Source organism: Homalodisca vitripennis, chromosome 3 (genome assembly GCF_021130785.1).
Source record: "Homalodisca vitripennis isolate AUS2020 chromosome 3, UT_GWSS_2.1, whole genome shotgun sequence".
In the NCBI taxonomy this organism is placed as follows: domain Eukaryota; kingdom Metazoa; phylum Arthropoda; class Insecta; order Hemiptera; family Cicadellidae; genus Homalodisca; species Homalodisca vitripennis.
The window spans coordinates 34938288-34964059 of NC_060209.1; the positions used below are offsets into that span (position 1 = coordinate 34938288).

General features: G+C 33.3%; 1 protein-coding gene across 1 annotated transcript in view; it reads left to right on the forward strand.

Annotated features, from left to right (window-relative positions):
• LOC124356790 (nuclear factor related to kappa-B-binding protein-like) overlaps positions 1–25772 on the forward strand; it is a 48840-nt gene that overhangs the window by 19978 nt on the left and 3090 nt on the right. Inside the window, 14 exon segments of the mRNA XM_046807999.1 lie at positions 3313–3427; positions 4420–4643; positions 7429–7712; positions 8569–8679; positions 8681–8744; positions 9132–9339; positions 9609–9867; positions 10808–11395; positions 13110–13212; positions 13390–14084; positions 15824–15959; positions 16849–17010; positions 18962–19065; positions 20790–20978. Coding sequence (XP_046663955.1) covers positions 3313–3427; positions 4420–4643; positions 7429–7712; positions 8569–8679; positions 8681–8744; positions 9132–9339; positions 9609–9867; positions 10808–11395; positions 13110–13212; positions 13390–14084; positions 15824–15959; positions 16849–17010; positions 18962–19065; positions 20790–20978 — 3242 coding nt within the window.

A 25772-nucleotide genomic window follows, 5' to 3' on the forward strand; every position in this document is an offset into this window, starting at 1 on the left:
TAGATATATAACAATAAATGTATTGTTTCAGGAATTCTAGTAAATGTAATATATATTATTAATAGTAATGATTAACAAAAATTACTGTATGTTACTATATGCATTACTAAATATTTTCCACGTTAATACTTAAGAACAATGGACCTGGTTGATTAATATAGCCTTTTGATTTATCATAAGATTATTTCACTACAACATGTTCAATAAAATTACTAAATATCGCATTGCATTGTTTGAAAATAATTTATTTTTATAAATATCAAACATATTTTAAACATTTAATCGATTAAGTTCCCACCACTTTTCATAATACCCAGGCTGAGTCATTAAAATAATATTACGCACAACACACTACACTGAAAGCCTCCTCTCAGATCGACCCTGCACATCGCACCTGTATCGACCATGTGTTACCACATGATAACCTTTTAAATGCTAATTGTCAATCAATTTTTAACAGCACTAATGTTAATGTTTTTACATTACAACTTCAGAATATTATTACAATTTCAATAGACAATCGAATAAATTTAAAACGAGGTCAAAAAAAGCTAAAACCACGGATTACTTCAGATTTAGTCCATGCTATAAGACAAAGAGAAAAATTACGTAAATTAGTGAAAAAGCAAACCATTTAATGTGGAGCTTAACCTGCTATGTCAAATTGGCCAGGAACATTTTAAGCAGAAATTTAAAGCAACTAAACAATATTATTTTTGTGATAAATTCGACCAAGCAAATGGGATTGAAATATGTTTGGGGGGGGGTTTTAATTAAATTGAGTGGTAGAGGGGTTAACAAACTTTCTTCCCTAAATAAATATTTGTCAAATACCAAATTATTCAATGACAAAATTAAGCTTGAAGTAGCTACCGAATTTAATAAATTTCTTTACTAATGTGGGTCAGAACTTGGCGAACTCTAATGGCTCAAATATAACAATTTTTTTCGAAGACAGATCTTATAGAACAATACGAGAAGTACTCACAGATAAGGAAATTAAAGTGGTCTATTTTGCTTTCGTTAAAATCAACTTTCATTTGGTATTATAGTCCATGGTGCTGCTTTTAAAACTATTCTTGAGCCATTAATTTTTTAACAAAAAACGAATACAAAAAATAATGTTCTTTGAGAGTACAACATATTCTTTAGAATTAATTTTCTTCGAGGAAGAACTAATGACTATAAGAAATTTGTTAATCAAACCATTCTTATTTACTTATACATTAATTTTCATACTATTTTTAGCGTTGAGAACTTATACTCATAACACACGGTACTCGCAACAAGTCGTCATACAGTTTCTATATTAAAAAAACATTCAGCGTAACAAATTTGTATTATATTTCTCAAGTTTTGTACCGTAACGTGTGTTGAGTTATAACTTCGCTTCTGTGTTGCAATTACCTAATCTTTACTGGTTTAAAAAATGCGTGAAGGATGGGTTACTATTGTTAGATGGTGAAGAAGTATATAGATTTATAGTCCCTTGTTATCGCTGAACTTCTAACCCTTCCTCGCTATTTATTGTTATTCGGTCTGGCCTTCACTATAATTACCATAATTAATACTTCATACGACAGTTGCAGCAAAACTAGATTTATACTCGGTTACGTATCATTATCAATGTGACATCATCAATTGCCTGCGTGGTCACTGTTGTCATTGCCATCCAGCCGGAATTAAAAATAAATTCTAAAACCATTAATAATATCAAAAATTACTAAACTACTATTTTTACTTATAAAATCATTTGTTCTATTATTAGTTTTGAGTTCCAATATTCACGACAGAGCCTACGCTCAGGTCCTAGGCCCATGTAGCTCATCCCGGTTACACTACTCTTCTTATTTCAAATTTTAATTGAATTAAATAGAATTAATGCAAGGTTTATTATAATAAGAAATAATTACTAACGTATAAGTACCCGTATTGTTAGACTCTGATACATGATTTCAGACATTGTATATATTTGCTTACGTTTGTTGCAAAACGAGTATATGTGTTTTATTGTACTATTTTTTAGGAAAATAAACCATTTTCATTGCACCTGAATTGAAAAAAAAGTATCAAATTTATTCAGTTGCCAGCCCAAATTGAACAAAACTTTCAAAGTGAACGGGTCTTTTGAAAACACTCCGATCCGGATCACTCTTTCACCTGACTGACTCGTTCGAATTTGAACGGTCCAAGTAAGTAACTGCAGTATAAACAATATGGCGCGAGGAAGACAAGATTTAAACGCTGACAAGAAGATGCTCCGCCCACTCGCCACTCCCCCCCGCCAGAGGGGGGGCCCCTCCTGCGCTGTGCTGCTCAAATATTTGCTTCTGCGCAGGTTTCTTTATTAGCGGTTCACCTATAACAGTCATCAATAATTGACTGCTTTTGTTTGTTTTGGTGACTCGGCCATTTCTCCTACTGGGTGGTAAATATACACTCATTCTGCACTGGATTTCAAGTTATTCACTAGTTGTTTATTGTCACTCTGTTCTTGGAGGCAGTTTAGCAACAAGTTGCAGTTTGAAATATCTAAAATAATACTGTTTCACTTATTAGTATTACTGTAGTGTGTAATCACAATATTTATAATGTCCAGTTTAATTAATTCACTTGTAGTTTTGGAAAGGGGTTTTAAAATTTAATAACATTAAAACTTTTTACATCCTTATATTTATCAATAATTTTGTTCTGAAATTTTTGAAAATTAAAACTTTAGGAATTAATAAAATATTTCTTTACTTTATTAGTTACATAGGAGATAAAACATTCATATGGACAATCCAAGGGAGTTGTCCATATGAATCATATGGACCTGGATTGGAGGTCCAGGGGATTACCTCAGTTAGTTCTGAGGTCTGATGTTAGGGTGGACCACGAACTTTTTTTTTTTATAATTACCGTTCAAATGTTTACTACCTGAGGCTCTAGCTCCACAGATGGCAGTCCGAGAACTCACTTTTTCCATACCTCAATATATAGGATTGGATGAGCCATCTGTTGTGTAACTATTACAATCAAAGGTTTAACTCAGTCACAATCAATCTCCTCCAAGTTGATTTACGAAATAAATGTTATTGAAATACAGTGCTGTTATAGTCTGTGTGAAAATAATTTCTCCATTTGTATTTCTTTCTAATTTACGGTATTTAGTAAACATTTGTAACTATTACTGAGACTACTGTTTTATAACTAAAAAAGTTAACCCAATTATGTTGCATTTAATTGGTTTTTGTATTATTATTTTAAATATAAATAAATAGATTTGTAACCTTGTGCTTACATTTGAGTAATAATTACGTAATTTTTCAGTTCCAACTCGTATGTTGACACCAGCAACTCTATCAGATCTAGATGGAATTGATATGATGGATTTACCAGTTGATTTGGAAGAAGCAGAAATGACTTTCAGCCCCGAAGATATAAAGTATGTAAAATCATGAAGTTCAATTAATTTTAGAATTTTCTAATATCTGAAAACCATATAAATAATTAACGTTTAGGAAGAAGCATAAGATAACTTAGTGCTGTACAAGTAATGAACGTGGAATGTTGTATACAAATTATACTAATACATAATTTTGTATATGTATATCCCAAACTGTATAACCAAATTTTGAGAATTGGTTATTGGAATTAAAATAAGTTTAAAAAGTTATTATAAACAAGGGTTGTAAAATGAGCCTTTTTGTCTGTGTGTGAAAGTTGTATCTAATAAAAGAAGGAAATGTTTTTATTAGCTTCAAAATGACAGTCAAAAATGTATCAGAGTACAGAAACTGATGCAATAGCAATAGTAAAAAAAATAACCATGTAAAACATGAAAGATTGCTAAGTAATAGAAAGTCTACTTTGTATTTCAGATTTTGAAGTCATTTTAAGATCATATAAAACAATGTACTGAGAAAATGAAAATTTCACTCCTTTTCAGTCAGAAATAACTAAATGTACATAGAGTTTTTGCTTATTTTAATAATTAAATTCATTCTACCAAATTATTCCATTCTTTTTTATGAAGTTTCAACTTATCCAGAAAGTTTACCGGAATTTTGTAGCAATTCTGCACACCATTTTTTAAGATGTTGTGTTTTCAAACAATTATAATGTAAACTAACATATTATTAAATGATGACATTGTTCTTAAAAGAAAAACTACAGAGCTAAGAAAGAATTTTCTGGAGCTATGAACATGTGAAGAACTATAGTTTTTCAATCTCTCATAGATTCATCTCAATACAAAAATCATATCCATTTGGTACATATATTGGAGCATTAAGTATTGCTTTTTAGGGCACAGCATATATTGTATTCTACTTGTATTCTCTAATTAAATAAATGGATTGATTAAATAAATTACAACCTTGGTTAAATTTCAGACTCAAGAAGGACTGTAGATTTAACAGTAATGTATTTGTGTAGGCCAGAACTGATGCAGGACACTCATGCTTGTTTCTTCTCGCTGTTGCGAGATATTATCTGCTCAACTGCAGAGCACCGCATGAGTCTGGTGACTCTGGAGGATCGAGTGAAGGCTTGGGCAGCCAGTCCTATCAGCCCCCTAAATGACTGGTACAGTGCTACGGCTGCAGATACCACTGGTTTCTTGCACTCAGCTCTGGCCTTCCTTTCTGGTGACTACCCAGGTCAGCCTTGTACAACAACAAATGACAAAATCTAAGAAAAGTTTTTTTATATACAATATTGAAGATAAAGCATAGTAAAATAGATGTTGGTTTTCACAGTTCATGAAAGGGGTTAATAAGATTATCCAATGTGAGAGAGATAGCGGCATCTCATGGAGGAACGGACACCAATTTTCAGCCATATTGGATATAAACACAAGTCGTGTGTTAAGCACCATTTAACTCTTTTAGGGCCAAAGTCCTGTTATCCGGACTTCTAAAAAACTATGCATAAAGTGCCGATGTCCAGTTTACCTTACCGAACAACACAGAAAAATCATAAAAAATTACTTTTATTTATTTGTAAACATTTTCTTGTAAACATGGTAAACAAGAATTTGTAAACATGGTATTACATAAAAACCATGATTATAGTATATATGTAAGATTTTATTACAGTAGAATGTAAGACAGTGGCTTTTAGAACAAGAGTCTAGACCAAGTATGGCTGATTTAAAAAATGCACTGAGGCATCCTGCCAGAGGTTTTGGAGAAGATACAAATCCTGTTTATATATATATATATATATTTTTTTTTGAAAAAATTCCCAATTATAGGGAGAAGAACTACTGTATTTGTAGTGCAGCCAACACAAAGGCTGGTGGGAAGAAAAGAAAATTAACATTTATGTGCAGGAAATGCAAAAAAGGTTTGCATTCTAAGTGTTTTCCTTCTCATCGCTGTTATCCTAGTTGTAAAAACTAGATAATTTACAATGTATAATTGACGGTTTCATTTTACTTGTGTGTTTCTTAATTTTATCTGTATTTTCCCTAAACTTTATATTTTGTGTAAAATCGTGAACTATTTTTATGACTAAACAAATTTTGCCAGTTTTGCCATTGATTTCTAAAAATATACCACAATTTTTTGTTTGTGAACATTTTACCTTTAAATTTCAACAGTGTGTTCATAACTTACACAGTGAATTTATTGAATAGAGCCTAGCTATTTTTATCACCATAAGAAAGCTAGGCCTGTATCGACTCTCCCCCTTATTCTGTTTGATAAGATCCTCGCACAGGCCAGGGGCCCATGAGGACGGGCAGAATAAGGCTTAAAAGGGGATCGGCTTCTCCTTTTATATTAAAAAAAAAAACCCAAATAAAAAAAACTGTTTCATATAAATACATTTTATGTAATAAAAAATATTTTAATTTGAGTCTGGCTATTTTTAGTATTTCATTCTAATAGATTGAATTTTTATCTATAATTAGGTAAAAAAGATCATTAAATATGTGTGACAAAATAACAGAGATACAAATTATTTAACAACACATATGCGAAAACGAATAGAGACCCTCTGGCACTTTCAGGTACACACTTGTAAAAGATGCTTAGCACTCGTAGGGTACTTCAAAAACACCTATAGCAATAAAGGGTTAAATCACAGTCAAGTCAAAAATTTATTGTATTCATTTAGTTTACAGTTATGGATAGTGTAATTTTTTCATACTAACAAAATAAAAATCAGATTGAATTAAGGGGGAAAACTCATTCCAAAGAGTAAATAGACTTGCTAATTTGGGATAGTATTACATTTTCTTGAGCTGAACTTTGAGTTTGCACTTTTGATAAGATGTGAAATTAAACTTAAAAATACAATCTCAGGAATAGAGATTTTTTTTCATTGATTTCTAATCTATATAATTGTGTACAAGTGTTATATAATTGAACTTGGAGAGTATTGAGATTAGTTCATGTATTTTTTGTAATTAAATCTGAAATATAGTGTGTATATTTTGTTAGTACATTAAGATCTGCAAAATTATTTTTAACACATGCATAGTTAGTTAAAAGCCTAATAATTAGAAAACAATAAAATAGTTTTCTAAGGATGGTTTGCAGATGTCTTAGTGAAATTCAGAGAGCCTTTATTATCTGTGGATGAAAATTGAATTATTCTATGAGTATTAAACACCTAAATTAAATTAAAACAGCCATTAACAATTAAATATGATGCCAAGAATGTGCATGACTGATACCTAAACCCTGTTTTTCAAACAAAGATGAAATTATAAAAAAACTTTTCAATTTGCATATTTTGAAGGAGTGGTAAACACAGAGTAATAATTCAATACTACTGAAAATTGATTAATTGGCGTTAACTCCAAAAGCTGCTACTAAATGAAAATAACTTTAATATAGACCAATATTCTTGTCTCTCTAATTTTGCATAGACTTATCAAACGAATTCTGAAACATTTATACTATTATTTTGAATATTATAGTAAAATCGTTATAAATAAGCTAATGACAAAGTTGTATATTGGAGAAAAATATGTTTGTAGATATAAAATTATCTGAAATAATTCTGTAAAGAAGCAGGTTTTACTTGTTATAAAGCTATCACTTTCAACCTAAAGAAGGAACGCTAGCTAGTAGGTGACCTTTAAAATTGGCTTAAGTTTAAAACTTTGTTATACATACAAATCCATAAATGATTCACTTCAAAAACTGTTTTTCTACTGTCTCAATATTAATTATTGAACACAATTATCTATTAACTGTTTTTGATAATTTATATTCTTGATATAATTTCCAATACAAAAACTTTAGGCCTATTGAATGTTAATTATAAACATTTTGTTGTTTATAATATGTTCCATGTTTGTGTATTGCTTAATGTATTTTATTCAAGTTGTATTCCTGTATTAGAAACAATACATTTTTTCTGTGTCACACAATCGACCGCTCAATAATAGAATTAATTATCTTTATATTTTAATTGTAATCCTGTTTGCAGAGTGGCATCCAGAAGAGTTCGTGCCATACATTGAGTACAAGACAGCCATAGCCTCGTACCAGTGGATAGGTGCTGGCCGGGACTCTGACGCCCACCTGATGACACTTTGTCGTCACTGGGCGGAGCGGCGGGAAGACATGGTGGCTCGCCCTATACAGGAGGAGGTGGGTGGCGGACTGGTGGGTGAGAGACAGCTCACCGCTTCCCCACCACCACCGCGCTGCCCCACACAATGGCTTGTACAGTTGTCCACTCCCGAGGAACGTGAAGTCTTCAGAGAACAGGTCTGTGCTACTGTCCTCAGCAGTTATTATTGTGACATATTTGTATTACATGAGTAGTTGTTAACATCCATCTGTTTAGCCTATTCACAAGCTTAGTCTAGTCAAAGATTATAACAACTAATGTATGCAAAGTTTGAAGAAGCTGAAAGATGAATTAACTTATTTTACCTAATCTATGAGAAAAAATGTATTCTTTCTATTTTTAAACTTTGTCTTGTAACTGTAACCAATTGTGGCAAAAAATTGTATGGTTTATATTAAATAACTGTTTTCAATATAGTACACCTACTAATAAAAAGCTTCACTATATTCTATAGGAAGAATAGCATGACACGTATTATGCTACAATAGTGTACTATTTGAACATAATACATGATTTTTAATTATTTTCTATATAATGATGTTTGCCACAAACTTTAATTCATTTTCAACTTATTTATTTTGGCAATTTTATGTCATATCACGATATTAACCTTTGCAATCATGGCACAAAATCACTAAAATACATGTCACTTAATAAAAATTGTATGAAGTGTTATTATGTATTGATTAATTTTATATTAACTCTATATGGTAAACTAACAATTTCAATTTAAATGGCTTATATTCCATAATAGTTGTTTATAGGACTTATGAATTTAAATTTCATTAATAGGTTGCCGTTAAGCTTCAAGTGCTCAATTAAAAATTGTATAAGATTAAAATTTTACTATGTAATTCAGTAAAACAACAACTGTACGTACTATAGTATAAATCTTTCTAAATATTGGGAGCTTAGACATTAAAATTTGGAATATATGCTTCCCTAGGAGAATTATTATTGCTTAATAATATTTACCTGGAAATGGTGTTACAGGAAAGAGTTAGATATGAGAACCCACACAAAGCATTCACATACAGAATGCATGGCTATGAGTCTGTAGTCGGACCAGTGAAAGGGATGTACTTCCAGGCTGTGGGAAACAACAAAACCCCGAGGCCATTCCTTGCTCAACGAGACCAGGCCAAACTTTATTACCATCTTGGCTCTAGGTAAGTTCTCATCTCTAAAAACATGTAATAACTTTTCATAGGTCTCTTTATACAATTATTTTCAACCATTTATAAAACCGGGTACAAATATTGTGATTGAATTGTTTCTGATATAAAATACGATGATGACTTCTATACTTGTAGAAGCAAACTGAGTCTGGCATGGGAGTCAGTCAATGCAAATTCATCAAACCCTATAAATAAGTTAGGTAGGGAAGAAAGTTAAATTCTGCTAAGTTTCATAGTAGTAGAATCCTTCAATGCTCATCAGTGTATTTCCCCATTGTCAGGTTCTTGAGCTAGAGTATTTTTTGTTTCTGTTGCAAGACAAATGTAACATTGGATAACAGGTTTATTGTTTCTAGTACAATACTGATGTTTGTGTAGTGAGGGATGCCACTGCAAGACTACCCAACGGTCAAGGCACTCGGGCTGATATCTGCACTTTACTCAGAGACTCTCAGTACCTCATAGAGAATGCTCCTGACAGTGATCTCAACTCTGTGGTCAGTGGTGCCCTGGACAGGCTCCATTATGAACCAGACCCTTGTGTTAAATACGACACCAAGCGGAAGATATGGATATACTTGCACAGGTATAATTGCACTCTGATTTACAACTTTATGTAGTTGTGATGCTCAATAATTGTTATTTTAGATTAGAAATTGGTACTTTATCACTTTTTTGGATAAAGATTAAATTGTGTAAGCAGAATAATAATCACTTTAAAATAAATTTCTAAGACTAGATTGTCATAATTTAGAAATCTTTAATGATAGAACAGTTTAAACTACTGGTTTGTTTACATTTCATAAATATTTTATACTGACCAAATCATTTATGATGTAATATGTATTTACATAGGGCACGAACCGAGCAAGAGTTTGAAAGGATTCATCAGGAGCAGCAGAAAGTTGTTAAGCCGAAAAACCCCCGGAAAGCTCACAGAGCAAAAGTATTGGCTGCTTCTTCAAGTCAAAGTCCATTGGAATCTAAACCCGAGCCACCGCCAAAAACTCCCTCCAAAAGAGCTTCAAAGGCTACTGCCAAGCCTCCTAAAACTGCAACTCCTAAAGCTACTCCACAACCGAGCTCGTGGGTACAGCTTCAAGCTGTTGATAATGTAAGTCTTCTCTGTATTCATAAACTTAAAACAATTTATTTTATAAGTAAGAAATTAATTACTTAATCAAACTATTATTGTTATGTGGTTTTAACCCATTGCGGATCAATTTGTTTGGCCTTGCTTGCTCCAGTGTGTGTGAATTAATTATTGCAACGGCAACAGAACAGTAAAACCATGCCACATAGAACTACCCAGTGTTTATATTATTATCATTATAAAATGTGAAAATAGTTACAATAATAAAAACAATAGATAAGTAATGCATATAGTGGAGATTAAATTTTGCTGATTCTTCAACTTCTGCATACAACTGCTTTCTATAGAATATTTAGGAACATTGTTTATAGAAAACTAAAGAATGACCACTTTTTAAAACATTCAGTCAACTAGTAATGGCGCTTACACAGTCTTCATGACATTTTTAGAGCTATTAGGAAGTCAAATTTAAAGCAGATTTTACAACCTATGCTTGTATCTGTGCCTATACCCAACTACGCCATATCGAAATATTTCTTCAGTGATCAGCAATGCGTTAATCCATTAATTAAAGACATTATAAACTCAAAATGCCCTTCTATGTACGAACAAGCTTAGTGTTAGAGTTTGAAAATCTGGTGGTGTGAAAGTAAAATGTGTAATACTTTTCACATTAAAATTTTTTGTCATTTTTAACCAGTATTATTAATAATTGATAGAATGCACACAATAATTTTTTACTGTTGCTTTTAGAAATGTTTTGTCATAAAAAGCTTATGATAACTATGTAACAGTTTCAAGAGGAAGAATGGACATCAAAACTAAATTGCAATAATATATTTCCAGAGTAAAGTGTGCAAGCCTAACTTTTTTCAGTTCAAGTGGAGTGTTTTTCATAATATCTTCATTTTGTTAACTATAGTACAAGACATTTTATGTGTAATGTATTTAAATTTTTCAGAGTCAAGTATTGCCAGATATAAGCAGTGTGGAGGTGAAGACAGAGCCTGTAGAGAAGGTGACAGCAACGATAGCTGCAACTCCACCAGTGTCGACAGCTCCTCTGCTGATTCAACAGCGTATCCTTGCCCAGGGGGTACAGAAGTCTTTGATCGCAGCTGCCAGTCTCACACAAGCACCTGTCAAGAAAACAGTTCAGCCTGCCAAAGCTGCACCAACTGCAAAAACTGTTTCTGCAACTAAAACAGTTTCTGCTGTCAAAACAACTGTGAAAACAACAGTAACAGCAGCCAAAACAGACCAACCAGAAAACAAATCTATTCTTGGAAAATCCAGCCGACAGAAATCAGCAAACACTACTACTAAAGCTGCTAAAAATGTGAAAACCATTAAGGATCCAGGGTTATCTGCTGTGAGGAGAATCGTGGATACGCCAGTGAGTGCCGGAAATGCAATCAGAAGGATACCTGACAACCCTGTTCCACCCGTGATGCAGAGTGTTGTGAGAAGGATACCTGAAAACAATAAAGTCAAAAAGGAAACTTCCCTCCTGGATCCATCTGTGTCTGCTGCTGCTGTTGCTGCTGCCGTAAGTTTAATTTGTTTTATATATTTTAATTAGTTTCAGAAGAAATATATGGATTTCTTAAAATTCTACTTTTAATTCCAAAATGAACAACACCTTCTTAACTTAAAATGTTTCTGCAATGATAAAATATGTACAGTCTGGAAGTTTAAATTCAATTGTTAAATTCAAATCTTTGAAGTAACTTCTCTCTATTGTTATGTGTAAAATTGTTTTACTAATTTATCCACGCATCATTATTACTAACTTTTCTCAAGTTTATTTCATGTTTAGTACTTATGATAGATTGTGATTTGAAATGGTCTTTTAGAAAATCGCTTCAACTGAATTGAGATGTTGACCCAAAGGCACTTTAATTCTAAGTCTTGCTTTTTCTATTCATAGTAATGATGATTGAGCAGCCTGAAATGACTTATGCAGTATGTCGACATTTCCAGTGTCTATTTTAGATCAAGCTTTAAAAAATAAAAGTGCACTTATTTACTGAAATAAACCACTACTTTATACCTACACTTCAATCAACTGAATCTGAAATTCAACACAATGTAAATTTAAATGTTATTTGAAGTTTGAGCTGAAGTTGAGAGACTCAGGGCTAATCATCATTGTGGATGAGAACCTCAAGAATAACTCAGCTAATTAATTTCTGGGGATGGAAATATAGATGTGTATTTTATCTAGACAAACCTTGTAAACAAACATTTTCACCATATTATCCTTGGACAGCCACACTTTAGGCGGCCTAAACAAATCAAGCCTTGCACATAGCATACTGTGGATTCATCTATCTGCACCTTTTTAATGTTGTCACAGAATGGGGAAGGGGTTTAATCAAAATATGTACAATAATTTTCAGACTCTAATTTTAATTTAGAGATATTCATTTATATGAAAGTAGAAGCAGGCATAACCACCAAAATCAATTTCATCAAAACATTTATTATGAGCACTTTTTTTGAGAGCCAGGTGTGTAATCTTTGTGAAGTCTTGTGAATAGGCTTTCCAAATAAGAGTTCAAAAAGTCCCTGGTTTTTTCAGCAGGCACATAAGCTGGTGTGATTGATGTTTTTCATGACATTTTGCATGTAACAATAACTCTCTATAGTTACCTGTAAATGTTAAACCTCTTAATTATGAGCTTCTGTTAAGTTCTTAGTTGAACATTCAAACACACATGTGTTCTATTTTGAATTTTTTGTCAGTGGGATCTTTTACAAAAATAACGGAAACCGAAGATTAAGTCAGAGAATCGTTGTTGAAATTGTGAATATTTTCTGCCCAACCAGGAAAAGTCCATTTCACCATAATTATAAATAACAGCAGTTTTATTATGGTAGTAAGCTGGTTGTCCAGTGTTTTCTACTGTAGTTCGAGTATTAATTTTTGTGCAGCATTTTTAATGTTTACTTTTCCTAATTCTTATTGTGATTTAGAGTTATTTAATGATGTATCCTTCCCTCTGTTATCATAAATAGTCAAGGATTGTATGTTTGGAAGAAATAATTTAAATTTCCTAACGCCTTTAAGTAGACATAGTAGACTAGTCTATAAAATTTACTATAAATTATTAAAATGTCGTTTTTGTAGGTATTCCAACAGTAATTCTTAGACTTATATAGGTATATTTGTTCGGAAATATTTTTAAAACTTGTTATGTTACAAAGTAATGACATGTTGATTATAAGTATTAAATAATCCATTCTGTGCTTATTTATAGACAAAGAAAAAAGGAACTCCAAATGCTGTTGCACAGAGTCTTGATTCATCTGGGAAAACGCCTGCCAAGTCACTGGTTAAAATGATTACAACTCAGACGGGTGGTATGTATTTCAATTTTAAAATATAATATATTACAATACTCTTGAGTTTGGTAAACTTTAAATAACATTTTTCAAAATCATATTATTTAAATGATATTTGTTATAAAATTGTTGAATTTTAATGTGTCGTTAAATTAATGTAAACAAAAATATAACTATACAGCGTGTCTGTTTCAGTTGGAACTGTACAGAGTCCTGCCCAGATGACACCTCAGCAAGTTATGTTGATCAAGCAAGGGCAGCAGCAGTACCTTAGTGAAGCCACTACTGCTACTGTCACCAAACCTCCCCAACAGCAGACTCTGCAGGGGCAGCAGCTGATCGTGATGAAGCAACCAGCCGATCAGCAGTCCGCCTCAGCTCAGCCTCAGATGATTGTGATCAACCAACAGCAGATAGTCACGGACCAACAGCTCACGGCGAAACAGCAAAAACAACTACAGCAACTCTTGTCAAAACAACAGTTCATCGAGCAACAACCGACCATAAGTTTGCAACAACAACAACAGCTTCAACAACTCATTCTAGCAAAACAACAACAGATATTGGCTGAACAACAGAAAAGTGGGAAGCCGCAACAACAGATGATAGTTTTGAAGCAGCAGCAGACAGCAGTGACTCAGCAATCACAAGCCGACCAACAAAAACCTCAGCAGTTGCAGCAGATGATACTAGTCAAGCAGCAGCAACAGCAGCAGAGTCAGCAGCTCCATCAGCAACATGTGATAGCATCAGAGACACAGCAAATAACTCAACAACAACTCCAGCTTTTGATCAAACAGCAACAACAACTGCAACAGCAGCAGCAATTACAACAACAGTCTCAACAAATTCAAGCTGCTGCTACAACATCTGTATCTCAACAACCAAAGGTTAAATTTACGTTATGATCATAAAATTAAACTATATAAATGAAATAATTTAATTCATTATAACTGTTTACTGACTCACTCAGCCAATATTATACCACAACAACAATCTTCTAGCAAAAGGTTTATAGCTAAAAAATAATCAATTTGTCACTTATAAAGTATCCATTCACTTTTGCATTTTAATGTCCATTTAATTGCATTAGGATGTAATCTTTGTAATGCCATGTTTGGAGTATATTCAATCCTAGGAAGTATTAAGTCTGTTTTTTGTTAATTGTAGAAAATCTGTTTTTTATTAAGCATGAAAGGGGTGTGAAACAACACATTTGATAGCATCTATTCTTAAGTAATATAGAGATTTACAGTACTATCTAATAGTGATGGACAAATTCATAATTTTCAAATGTCCAATCTGTTTTCAAACCTTTAAAATTCACTTCCTGAGTCTCTAATTTTGAATGATAATAGCTTTTTCAGCCTAAGTATGATTTAAGCAAAATCATCACCAATCCAATTTCTGTCATTGTTACACCTTCGGAGACTATCAAATAATATAAAAAGTAGTCCAAAAGTACAACATTATTTCAAAGGGATTTGTAATGTTCCAAAAAATGCTATAGTTACCTATCTTTAACTTAAATTTGATATATTGTAATATGGGCTACCAGAAACCTGTAATCTGTAACAAATACAGGCATATGTTTGTTTCACCTACAAAAAGTATTTTAAACTTAAAATGTTAAAAAAAAATTCAAACCACTTTTAGTCCAAACCATGGTAAAAAATATTTAAATTTAAAACGTAATATATTTTATAGAGTAAATCTTCATGCAACAAAAATTGTGAAGTAAATCAATATTAGCAATTGGCCGTCTGTTTGCTTCCCATCGAACAGCTGACTTCAGAGCATAGTCGCAGCAGATATGTAATATTGCACAAACATTAACATAGGAAATACAAACTGCAAGCAAAACAGTATTTACAAAAGCACAATAAATTGTCAATTAGGTTATCTATTTACTTACTCTTACTCCCATGGCCATGGATACCCTAGGTGGTATTTGGCCTCGCCAACCAGCTGCCTCCATCTCTCCCTGTCTTCACAATCCCCCTGACCCGCTCTCAATTTCCGCAAGTCCTTCTCCACCTGGTCCTTCCAGCGATTTTTGGGTCTACCTCGAGGTCTTCTTCCAACTGGATTGTGTTTCCAAACCTCTTTAATCAATTTATCATCCTCCCTCCTCATCACATGGCCTGCCCACCGAAGTCTCTTGCTCTTTGCTTCTCCTACAACGTCTGGAGATTGAAACATCTCTCTGATTTCTTGGTTGTGCCTGATTCTCCATCCATCTCCATCTCTAATAGGTCCGAAAATTTTCCTCAAAATTTTATTCTCGAATGTAACCAATCTCTTTTCTGCCTGTTTATCTATAATCCATGTCTCTGCTCCATAGAGAAGAACTGGTCTTATAACAGTCTTATATATTCTTAATTTTGTTTTGTAATTACAAATAGGTTATCTATTTATTATTTGTAAAACACAAAGTACGGTAATCACATGTTTTAGCGATAGGTAATTTGTGTACTGCAATCAGCCTATGATTAATGATATTTGTTGAAATTTTAAGGTTCATGATTCGGCTTTAATACATCAGTAGTATCTATGGCATTTTAGTTATGTGTGAGTGTTTGGAAATTAGTCATTAAGTTTTGCAATACATATATTGTTTATGTTTTAGGTACAGACTCAAGCAATCTCATTAGCTCAGTTCCAACAACTACAACAGCAACAACAACAGCAGCAGCAGCAACAACAACAACAAAGGATAGTGACATCATCCAGCCTGCTCTCTCAGTCCAGAGTTGTCACACAAGGCAAGTTTTGGAGTAACTGTGAAATTATAGTAGAATTCTTTTGTAGTTTACGTATTGCACAGTGGAGATCTGATATTCAAACTATTTCATGAACTATTATAACAACAATGATGGATCAGTTCCAGTTTTAGTAAATCTAAAAAAGTAATATGCTTTATTTTTAACAGTGACAAATTATCACTACCATCTATTTTAGAATCCTTTGTTTATATATCTCTGTTTTTATGTTACATGACGTAATAACATGTATTTCCAATAATCTTCCTTTAAAATTCTGTAGTGTTTAGCGAAATCCAATCTGGAAACAAACCTTTAGAAAAGAACAATGTTTAATTTATATTTCACACTTATGCCTGATTCTCTTATTTAAATCAGATCAAATCTGTTTTATTGCTGTGACAATAATTACATATCCTAAAATGTTTGTCATTCATACTATAATACGCATACATACAATCTTTATAAACGCAAACACATATATGAAAGATAAAGCCAAATACAAAATAATTGATCGTAAAAAGCAAGGGCTCAGTGGTGTAATGGTAGCACATTCACCCGGCAAGTGAGAGTTCCGGGTTCGAGTCCCGGCGGAGCAAGTACTTTTTGTGATTCAATGTTTATTGAAATTAAATGTTATATATATATATATATATATATACAACAAATTTTAAATAAAATGTTGATATCAATTTTACAAAAATATTTGCAAATTCAATATAAACAGGTATGCATTTAATATATAATGGTCTGGAGAGAAAGTCTATTTTTTACCCTCCACAAAAAAGAAGTATTTACCTGTTGGCATTTCTAAAATGGTTTTATTTATTTGTTTCTATTATTAGGTTAATATTATGACAAAAATAGTAACGTCAGTATTTGCTTGGTGCAGTTGGAACTCAGTCAATGAGCACAGGTGTACAAGTGCAAGCCTCCAACCTGCTCAAGTCCCAGCCAATGTTGGCTAAAGTAGTTACGAATGCTCAGGGACAACCTGTTATCTCAATGGAGAGTTTGCTGTCGCATCAGAAACAGCTGACCAGCATGCCTCAGAGTGAGTAGACCATCTATTTCAGAATTCTTAAAAAAAACCTAAATTAAACAAAATTGAATTAAAAATGTAATTGTTCTTAGGAAAACATATTAGACCTACCATTTTTCTTCTTTAAAACTCCAAACCTTATTTAAATTTAATCTTTTTATTTAAGTTCCAACATAGTTAGTCAAATAAGTTTAAAAAAGGATTATATTTTTCCCATACCGAAAAATATTTTTGTTTTTTACATTGGAAATAAAAATGTTATTAAAAATTAAAAATGTATCTTTAAAGTACATTTTTTTATTGTTATGATATATGTTTTCTGTATGTGGCCAGTGATCTTCGTTAACTTCCCCCTGTGTTATACAGAGAGTTGAAATAGTTATGAGACAATCCACAAAATATCAGTACAATTCAGAGAAAAGGCTAACTACGCAACATTGACCCGATTTTGGCTTTTCAGACTGTCTTTTTGGCAGTTTGAGCACACCTGGCCACTTTTGGCTGTTTGCGCTGGGGAGAGTTACAAAAATGGTATTGTTTCCATAATGGTATTGGGATTTTGTTTATAGTTAACCCTTTAAGCGTCATGAAAAATTATACCTGATCTTTGATAAAGTTACAAATTTTTTAAATTTCCAATGTGTAAAGTTAAATTTTTTTTCGTTTCTGTATGTCAAAATAGAGTTATTTAACGGTGAATAAAATTTGTTTAGCCCTTTTTGGATTTCCTAGGATAATTTTTAACTTTTGAGAATATCGTAGAATAGCAGTGTAGTTGTCACCAATATTTTTTTATTTATTCAGTAAGTATGGGAATGAAACACAGTTTTATAGAGAAACATATACTATATTACAAACCAATAAAATTAGAAAAATACAAAAGTAGACAAAGAGTGTTTATTTGGTGGCGGGCTGTCACAACTGACATTCCGCGCGTCTCCCGCAAGCCACTGTTATCGCGTGGACTTTGAACCTTCTTATCGCTCGGCAACCTGTAGGACAGCCTTGCAGGGCTTGAATTATGTTTCTTGCTTTCTGATAACATCCTTATGACCGTAGTAAAATATGAAAAAGTTTGGGGTTGACCAAGTAATTGCTCAAAATTACCGAATCTTCAAATTCCGAATCGTCTGGATTCGCCATTCACACGAATGATGGTAAAAAACACTAAATAAATACTGGAAACTGCTGTATATAATATGAATAATTTACTTTAAAAAGAATAGGACACTGCAGAAAATTAGCGATAGCCAAAATACATATGCGTGTACCGGACGCTTCCCAATAACTAACTGGCTAGATGCCTTGACGGGAGATCCCGTCAATGACTTTGTGAAAGGCGCGGGGCCACGCCCGCTAGACAGTGTTTGGCCAATTAGAAGCAACTGCCACTCCCATTGTAACAGAATTCGAGGCGGGGCAACCCGTCTGTATGTCGCATGACTACTAGAACCATCTAGCAGCAAAATATTCAACTAACATAGCAGTAAGAAAATAAAGAATGAAAAAACGCGGATCCACGGCAATGACGTTTTGAGCTTGTAGTGGCCCTCCGCGGATCCGCGTCAATAACGCTGGAAAGGTTAATCCGAGTAGTAAACGTAGGAACTAAAGTAATGAGGTATATATAAATCAAATCAAATAAAATAACACTCTGACTAAAATTTCACTTACAAAATCTGTATCTGTAACTGTGTGTAAAAACTGAGACTAGACAGTAGGCACATTATGCAGCATATTTTGCTCTTGCCATTGAGTCGTATTTTTAACTAGTAAGCCTCATATTTTACATTTGAAAATAAAATGTATGTCCAAACTAAACTAATCAACATAACTAGGTAAATATGTTCAAGAATTTCTTGAAAATCCGATTTCTCATTACAATGTTGCTACTTTGGTAATGAACTTATAATAAAATAATAATTTGTGTTGTGTTTATTATAAATGTTATCACTTGTTACAGCACTGCGAGTGGCCACTGCTTCGAGTAAACCAGGGATACAGCCACAATACACTGTTGTGTCTGTAGCGCAGCCACGAGTTATACAAGCCTCTCAACTTTCGCAGGTACACTCACTAAATATAAGTCATTATTATTCTGTTTTTATTAAGTATATTTTCTGACGCAGCTTTTTTAGTGTTAGTCTTTAATCTGTGTTGTATTTTAATGTCTGAATATGTATAATAGAGAATGCCTGTCACACGTAACTGTGAAGCAATTAAGTGACTAACATATTGGATATATTTTTCCTTTACAATGTTTATGGTAAAATCTCATTGATTTGTATGTAAATTTGTTTATGTATATGTGAATTCGCATTTCTATAATATGAAACAAAATTGTCTAACTGATAAAATTACTCTAAGTATTGTGCAACCATAATTACCATTGTGCTTATAAGTAGTTTTTTTCAATCCAACCTGAAAAATAACAATTTAGGTACATTTTTTGAATTTGCTTGGTTGTTTACTTTATAAAAGGGCACTAAATATTTGATTTTGTTATCAAAATTTGAATATTTATCTTGTATAGTTTATATGAGTGTCAGATTAGGGGGTTAAGGAAGCTTTGCATGCTGCATGGCATTCATTCCTTAGTGATGAAGCAGTGATCTCATCATTTTGATTTGGATTTATGGTGGAGTTGAAGTTCTCAAGCAAAGAAGTACAGTCAGAAAGGAGATCGACAGTGATATCATCTCCGTACTTATTTATCAGAGTGCTGAGCACAAATCTCTTACAGAATGGTCAGCTACGTAGTTATTTGAGCCATGATCGAAATTACCTGTATGTCTGTAACTTATCTTTTCACCACAAAAAGTTTTTCTAGCAAGTCATGTTAAAAACTACAAACAAAACAATACATAAGTTTGTAGTGACAGAGCTCAACATGTAAATGTTCATTCAACAATCACAAAATTACTTGTAATAAAAACGTTTAAAACATAGGTTTCTTTATTGTGCATTTGTTAAAAATTACAGTGGTGTCATAAATACAAAAAAAGTACATGTTACTTTTCAGTATTAAAAAAAAACTTCCTTTAATGAGTAGACCAGTCTTTTGATCAACCACTTCCTTAACTCCTGATGCAGCTTATTGCCAGTCAGGTCTCTCAGGCAGTCCGGTAGGTGGTTTCTCAGTTTACAGCCTGCATAAGAAGGCTTTTTTTCTCCCAGAGAATAGTTTAATGTACCGGAAGAACCAGCTTGGAGTCATGACAGGCGTTATAGTGGTGTAGATCATGGTTTCTTTTAAAGTTTATTTCATATACATGCTTTATGGTTTCATATATGTAGAGAGCCACCACTGTGAGGATTCCTAGGTTGGTAAAAGCTGGTCTGCAAGTCTTTAGAGGATCAAAATTAGCAAGAATTCTTATGGCTTTATTCTGAAGAACAAGGATTCGGTTCATGTTGTGTGCTGAAGCCGGTTCCCCACGCTGTCAAGCTTTATATGTAAGATGTGATTCCATTTGAGCGAAGTGTGCTGTCTTGGCTGCAGAGAGTCCACCGATGTAGTTAATTCTTCGGACGATATATATTCCAGTACTGATTTTTTTGCACAGGTGATCTATGTGCTCTGTCCATGTTAATTTATTATAAAGTATAACACTGAGAAATGTTGTATGGGTCCTATTGTTACATCATCTATTTCAGGGACTGTCTTTTTTCTTGCTAAAATTTAGAGATGTGTTTTGGAAGGGTTAATTTTTAAATTGTTAGGTTAAAAGCAAGCATAAAATGTAAATACATACAAGACATGATTGAAAATGTACATTATGTTGTACCAGGCATCAACAGGAACAGTGGTAACAGCATCTGCAAGCAACGCCACAGTTGGTAGCACTGCCGGTTCTAAGCTTATGAGTGCTCCCACCTCAGCCACTAGTGCCAACCTGCGCATGAGTGGCATAAACCTGGCACATATTGGTGGCAAACCTGTCCTATTGGCCAGCAAGCCACAGTCTCTCCAGGCACAGGTCTGTAGACTGATATACTAACTCCTTGAGACCGTTTTCTTTACTGTTAGATTATGAATGCTGAGACTAGTAATGGGAAAATCCTTTTTTTATATTAAATTCATTTTAAAATCTTAAAGTATTGATTTTGAATTCTCGAATTTAAAATCCCAATAGCTTTTTTTTAAATCTAAGTTTAATTCATTCTAGAAGCTCTTTCCTTATTAAAATTCTTAATCAATTTGAAAACAAACACTCCAATGATACACTTTTTATTTTTGTGAGGCCTTCCGTCATTCGTTACATCAGTGGGTTTGATGATGTGTTCCTTGAACATGAAAGGCCTCACAAAAATAAAAAGTGTATCATTGGAGTGTTTGTTTTCAAATTAACTAAGTATAATTTTTTTTCTCATCACCACCAATCCAATTTTATTTATTCTAAATCCTTTGGAAACTGTCTGCGAATATAAAAAGTAATTCAAGAATACCACTCTTTTGTAAAGGGATTTGCAAAATTTCAGTTAAATAGCTATATTTTAAGAACAAAATCATTTCCCCTACCTTCTACTTCAATTTTATAGATTATAATATGGGTGTATATTTTATAAACTATAATTATAAGAATTTCAATTTAACGTACAAATAGGCAGAAATGAAGTATTCCAAAGGTCTATTTTAGAGCCATTATTATTTACATCATGTTATATAAAGGACATGCAAAATTACCTTAGTAACCTAGAAAACCAGCTATGCCTATTTGCAGATGATTCAAACCTTATCATATCTGCATATCAACAGAACAGGAATTGTATTAGAGATAATAGCTTATTTGGAACTTCTAAATTACAATTTTTTCATTTGAAAACAGATTAGTTCTAGTTACTGATCAAACAAATTGAATATTTTTAGTACAAAACAAGACAGAAAAAAACCTTAAACCTAGTATTTTAATAAATGACTAGTGTAAATCAAGTTTATTTTACAAAATTTATAGGTCTAAACCATAGGCAACAACCTCAGTCGGAATTTGCATATTGAACAGGTAATCAACCGAATCAATTCTGGATTATATGCTATCAAAAGACTGTCTAAAAGAAATTATCAATACTGCAATTAATTTTAATATTGGTAATCAATTTTAATGGGACAAAGTCTTAACCCTGGAACTGTCGGTCATATTTCTCTCAGTGGCGGAGTGTTTTTAGTACTACGTACATTGCCTTATATTTATTTTATTTTTACATGTTTACTATAAAGTACCTATGTCATATTATATGTTTTTTTATTCAGCATTGTTCAAGGAAAATTTTTCACGTAAAATAATAAAAAATTAAAAAAATTATCCTTACACTACCTCTTCATGAAAAAAAATTTTATAAAAAAGAAAAGTTAGTTCCAAGTTTTTGACTTGTAAAATTGCTCTTGTTAGTGATATCCAAAATCCAAAATATAGAAAAGAAAGAGCATTTAATTCTGAGTAAAAACAAAACAAAACCTAGTTTATAAGGTATACTATTTTTACATGTGGTAAACTATACAAAAATCATACACTGACATTCAAAAGTGCTACTTACCAAAAAAAGTAAGAATTTCAAATCTCACTTGGAATTGTACAATCTTGTAACTTTGAGTTCATATTAAGTTTATCTTACAATATTGGATAACAAGCTAACTTTACTGAAGCACAAAAAAAACTATTTACAAAAAATTATTTACACAAGTATCATAATTTATGAAGTACAAAAACTCTTCAGCCGTTATCTTCATCATGGGTCTTCCTTTTAGCACCTTGCTTGTCTGGCCTCCAGAAGTGCTCTAATTTGTGGTAACAGTTCTGATGGATGCCACTGTTGCAGCCTGGGCACCAATAAGTCGATTTCTTCCTTATATTTGCTTCCAAGCACACTACACATAGTCTGTTGTTTTCATTGGGTAGCTTAGCAAGGGAGTGAGCAGAATCACCAGCAGGGCCTGGAGTGAGGTCTGTTAGAGGCAATGTGTTTTGTTCTTCTATCAAGCTTTTTACAATACTACACATAAAGTTTCGCCTACTCATGGGCTTGTCAGTGTTATTTTGATACAAAACATATGCGTCAAACAAAGCCATGTCAGTTAGATTGTAAAAAATCTTTTTCCAAAATTTTTTTTTTGGACGGTCACAAGTTGCGTGATAAATACACTTATCTTTGTTGTCTACGCCCCCCATGTACCGATTATATTTATCAATAAGAACTGGTTTAAGACCTTCCTTACCACTACGGCTTCGTACAATTTTGTCTTCTGCATGGCAACCGGTAGTTAGACAGTACATGGGTTTTCTTGTTTTCTTCTCACAGAATCCAACAAAAAACATCTCACCACTTCGAACATAGATGCTTTCTCTGGGCTGTAACTTTTTTGTGGTCAAAGTTGGCGGTAAACCCTTAGACCTTTTATTTATAGTTCCAGTTAGATATGTCTCTTTCTCTAATAATTTTTGGGCCAAAGGTATTTTAGTGTACCAATTGTCGGTGAACAGATGGTATCCCTTATCCAGAAGCTGAGATTTGTTTAGTAATTCTAAAATAACTTTCTGAGTGAAAGGAGAGTCACCATCTGACAAAAAATCTTTGCCATCGTACAACTCAACATGAAGAACATAAGATGTCTTGCTATCGCAAACTTCAAACTTCTTTATTCCAAAACGGGAATGTCTCTTATTTGGCATATATTGGATAAACGTGCAACGATTTTTCATCCCTATCATTGATTCATCTATGCATATTTGTTGGTCCGGAATAAAATGCTTGTGGAAGGCTACATTCATTGCATCATAAAATGGCCGCACTTTGTGCCAAGGGTCATAGCCTGGAGTGTTTTTTTCAGCAGCTGGTCCTGAATTTAGGTGGAACATTGACCAAATGAGCTGGAATTTTCTGAGAGACATCATGTCAGAGTAAAATCTAGTGTGCTGGTATGGGTCTGTGTCCCAATAATCAACAATGTTGTTTTGAAAGCTCAAGCCCATATTTATAATCATAGCTATCACTTTTTTTATTTCAGATACACTCACGTCAAGCCAGTTCTGTAACCTCCTGTATCTCCTCCAACGACCAGATCTTTGTTTTTTGTTAATTTGTTCATGAGCATAAATGTTTGTGTGCCTGACAATCATTTCCCACACAGATCTGGTAAAAAACAAATAAAAATAGTGCAAAGGAGAAGCATTTCTGGGTGGACAGTTTTTTATTCCAAGTGTAGAAGCTCTCACTTTAAATTCAATATTTTTTACATTTTCTGGTGGAGTAATTATATTCCAATTAAGGTTATTAGATTGTTGATTTCTAGCAGTAAGCCTAGGTCTTGGTACAGATGTACTAGGACCAGTAACATTGTTTGCTGTAGGTAGGCCTAACAGGTCAGATTGTTCATTTTGGTTTACCACTTCATCTGTGTCAGAGTCGGAATTCTCGGCAATTTCTTGTAGATCAGGAACATACTCTTCATCACTTTCTGAAGAGAAGTCATACAGTGAAGAATCGTCATTACTATGTTCTAATTGAATGTCTAAATCTGAATCCTCATCGTTGCTTATTTCATGTTCAACTAGTTCTCGAATGTCACTTGAACGATCGCGGAAATTACGATCCATTACGTAAACACGCACAAAAAACTTACTATTACTGAGTCATATACACAACCATCATTACAACGAACTCAAGCAAACAATAATCCATACAGAACACCACGTAGCTGACGACATAACAATAGCCGAATGAACCAGTTGACTCATCGCTGCGAGTGCAGCTGGTGCAGTACGCGGTAGAATGTAAACAAACAGTTCAGAGATTATAAAACGCATGGACGTGTAACGAAACGATAAAATTATTTATTAGTGTATTATTTACATAAATTGAACCTTCCTCTTTCGATTGGTATCAATACCGATACTCTTTGATCGTGTTTTAAGTACGTAAGATCGAGAAATAAAAGACATGTTAAAACGCCCGATATCGGGCGTTTGCCAGTTCCAGGGTTAAAAATTACTATAAAAGTTTAATAATTAAGTTATAAATTAATTATAAAGTACGATAATTATTTAATGAGGTTATGTATTTAACGTTTTTTTTTTATTTATTTAAAGTACGGTAAAAACATGTTTTAGTGATTGGTAATATGCATAATGCCGATCACCCAATTATTATGTGGTGGATCTTTACAGATTTTAATGTCAAATCCCGTCGATCAATTCTCGAATCTGAATCTTTGTTGAAATCGGTAGATTCAAGATCCAGGAGTAGTTTTTGACCCTTCACTAGCACAAACAGTGTCACCCAGCAGGGATCACTTCTGGCTGATTTATACCTTCCAGTTGAACCTACCATTGAGCACAGCAAAACCCCAAATATGTTATTTAAATCTGGGCCTTATTGCCCAGTGTCCAGGAGCGGCACATCACTAACCGCAAATTTCAAGATTAATTTGGGGAACAAGGGTAATTCGATAGGTCTAGTCTACTGCGGGAGATGACTGTTGGAGCTGGTGGGGTTCGTTCCCTAAGTATCATAGGTCCTTGCTTCCTTGCTAGCCTTAACAAGGGTGTGCCACCCCCTGCCTGCTTTGACTGGAGGGGCTGGTTCAGATCTGTCCTCCTCTTCTTCGGGGGGGCGGGCGGGGCACATGAAATTAGTGCCCTAATTCTTCCTCATGGATATTGTTAGGAGGCGACCCCCCTACCCCCTAACCTTACCCATTCTGAATATCATGTCACTCCGAAAGCAGCGCTAAAGTTCTTACAGGACTAAGTACAATTTATAAGCTTCTTGTCCTAAGA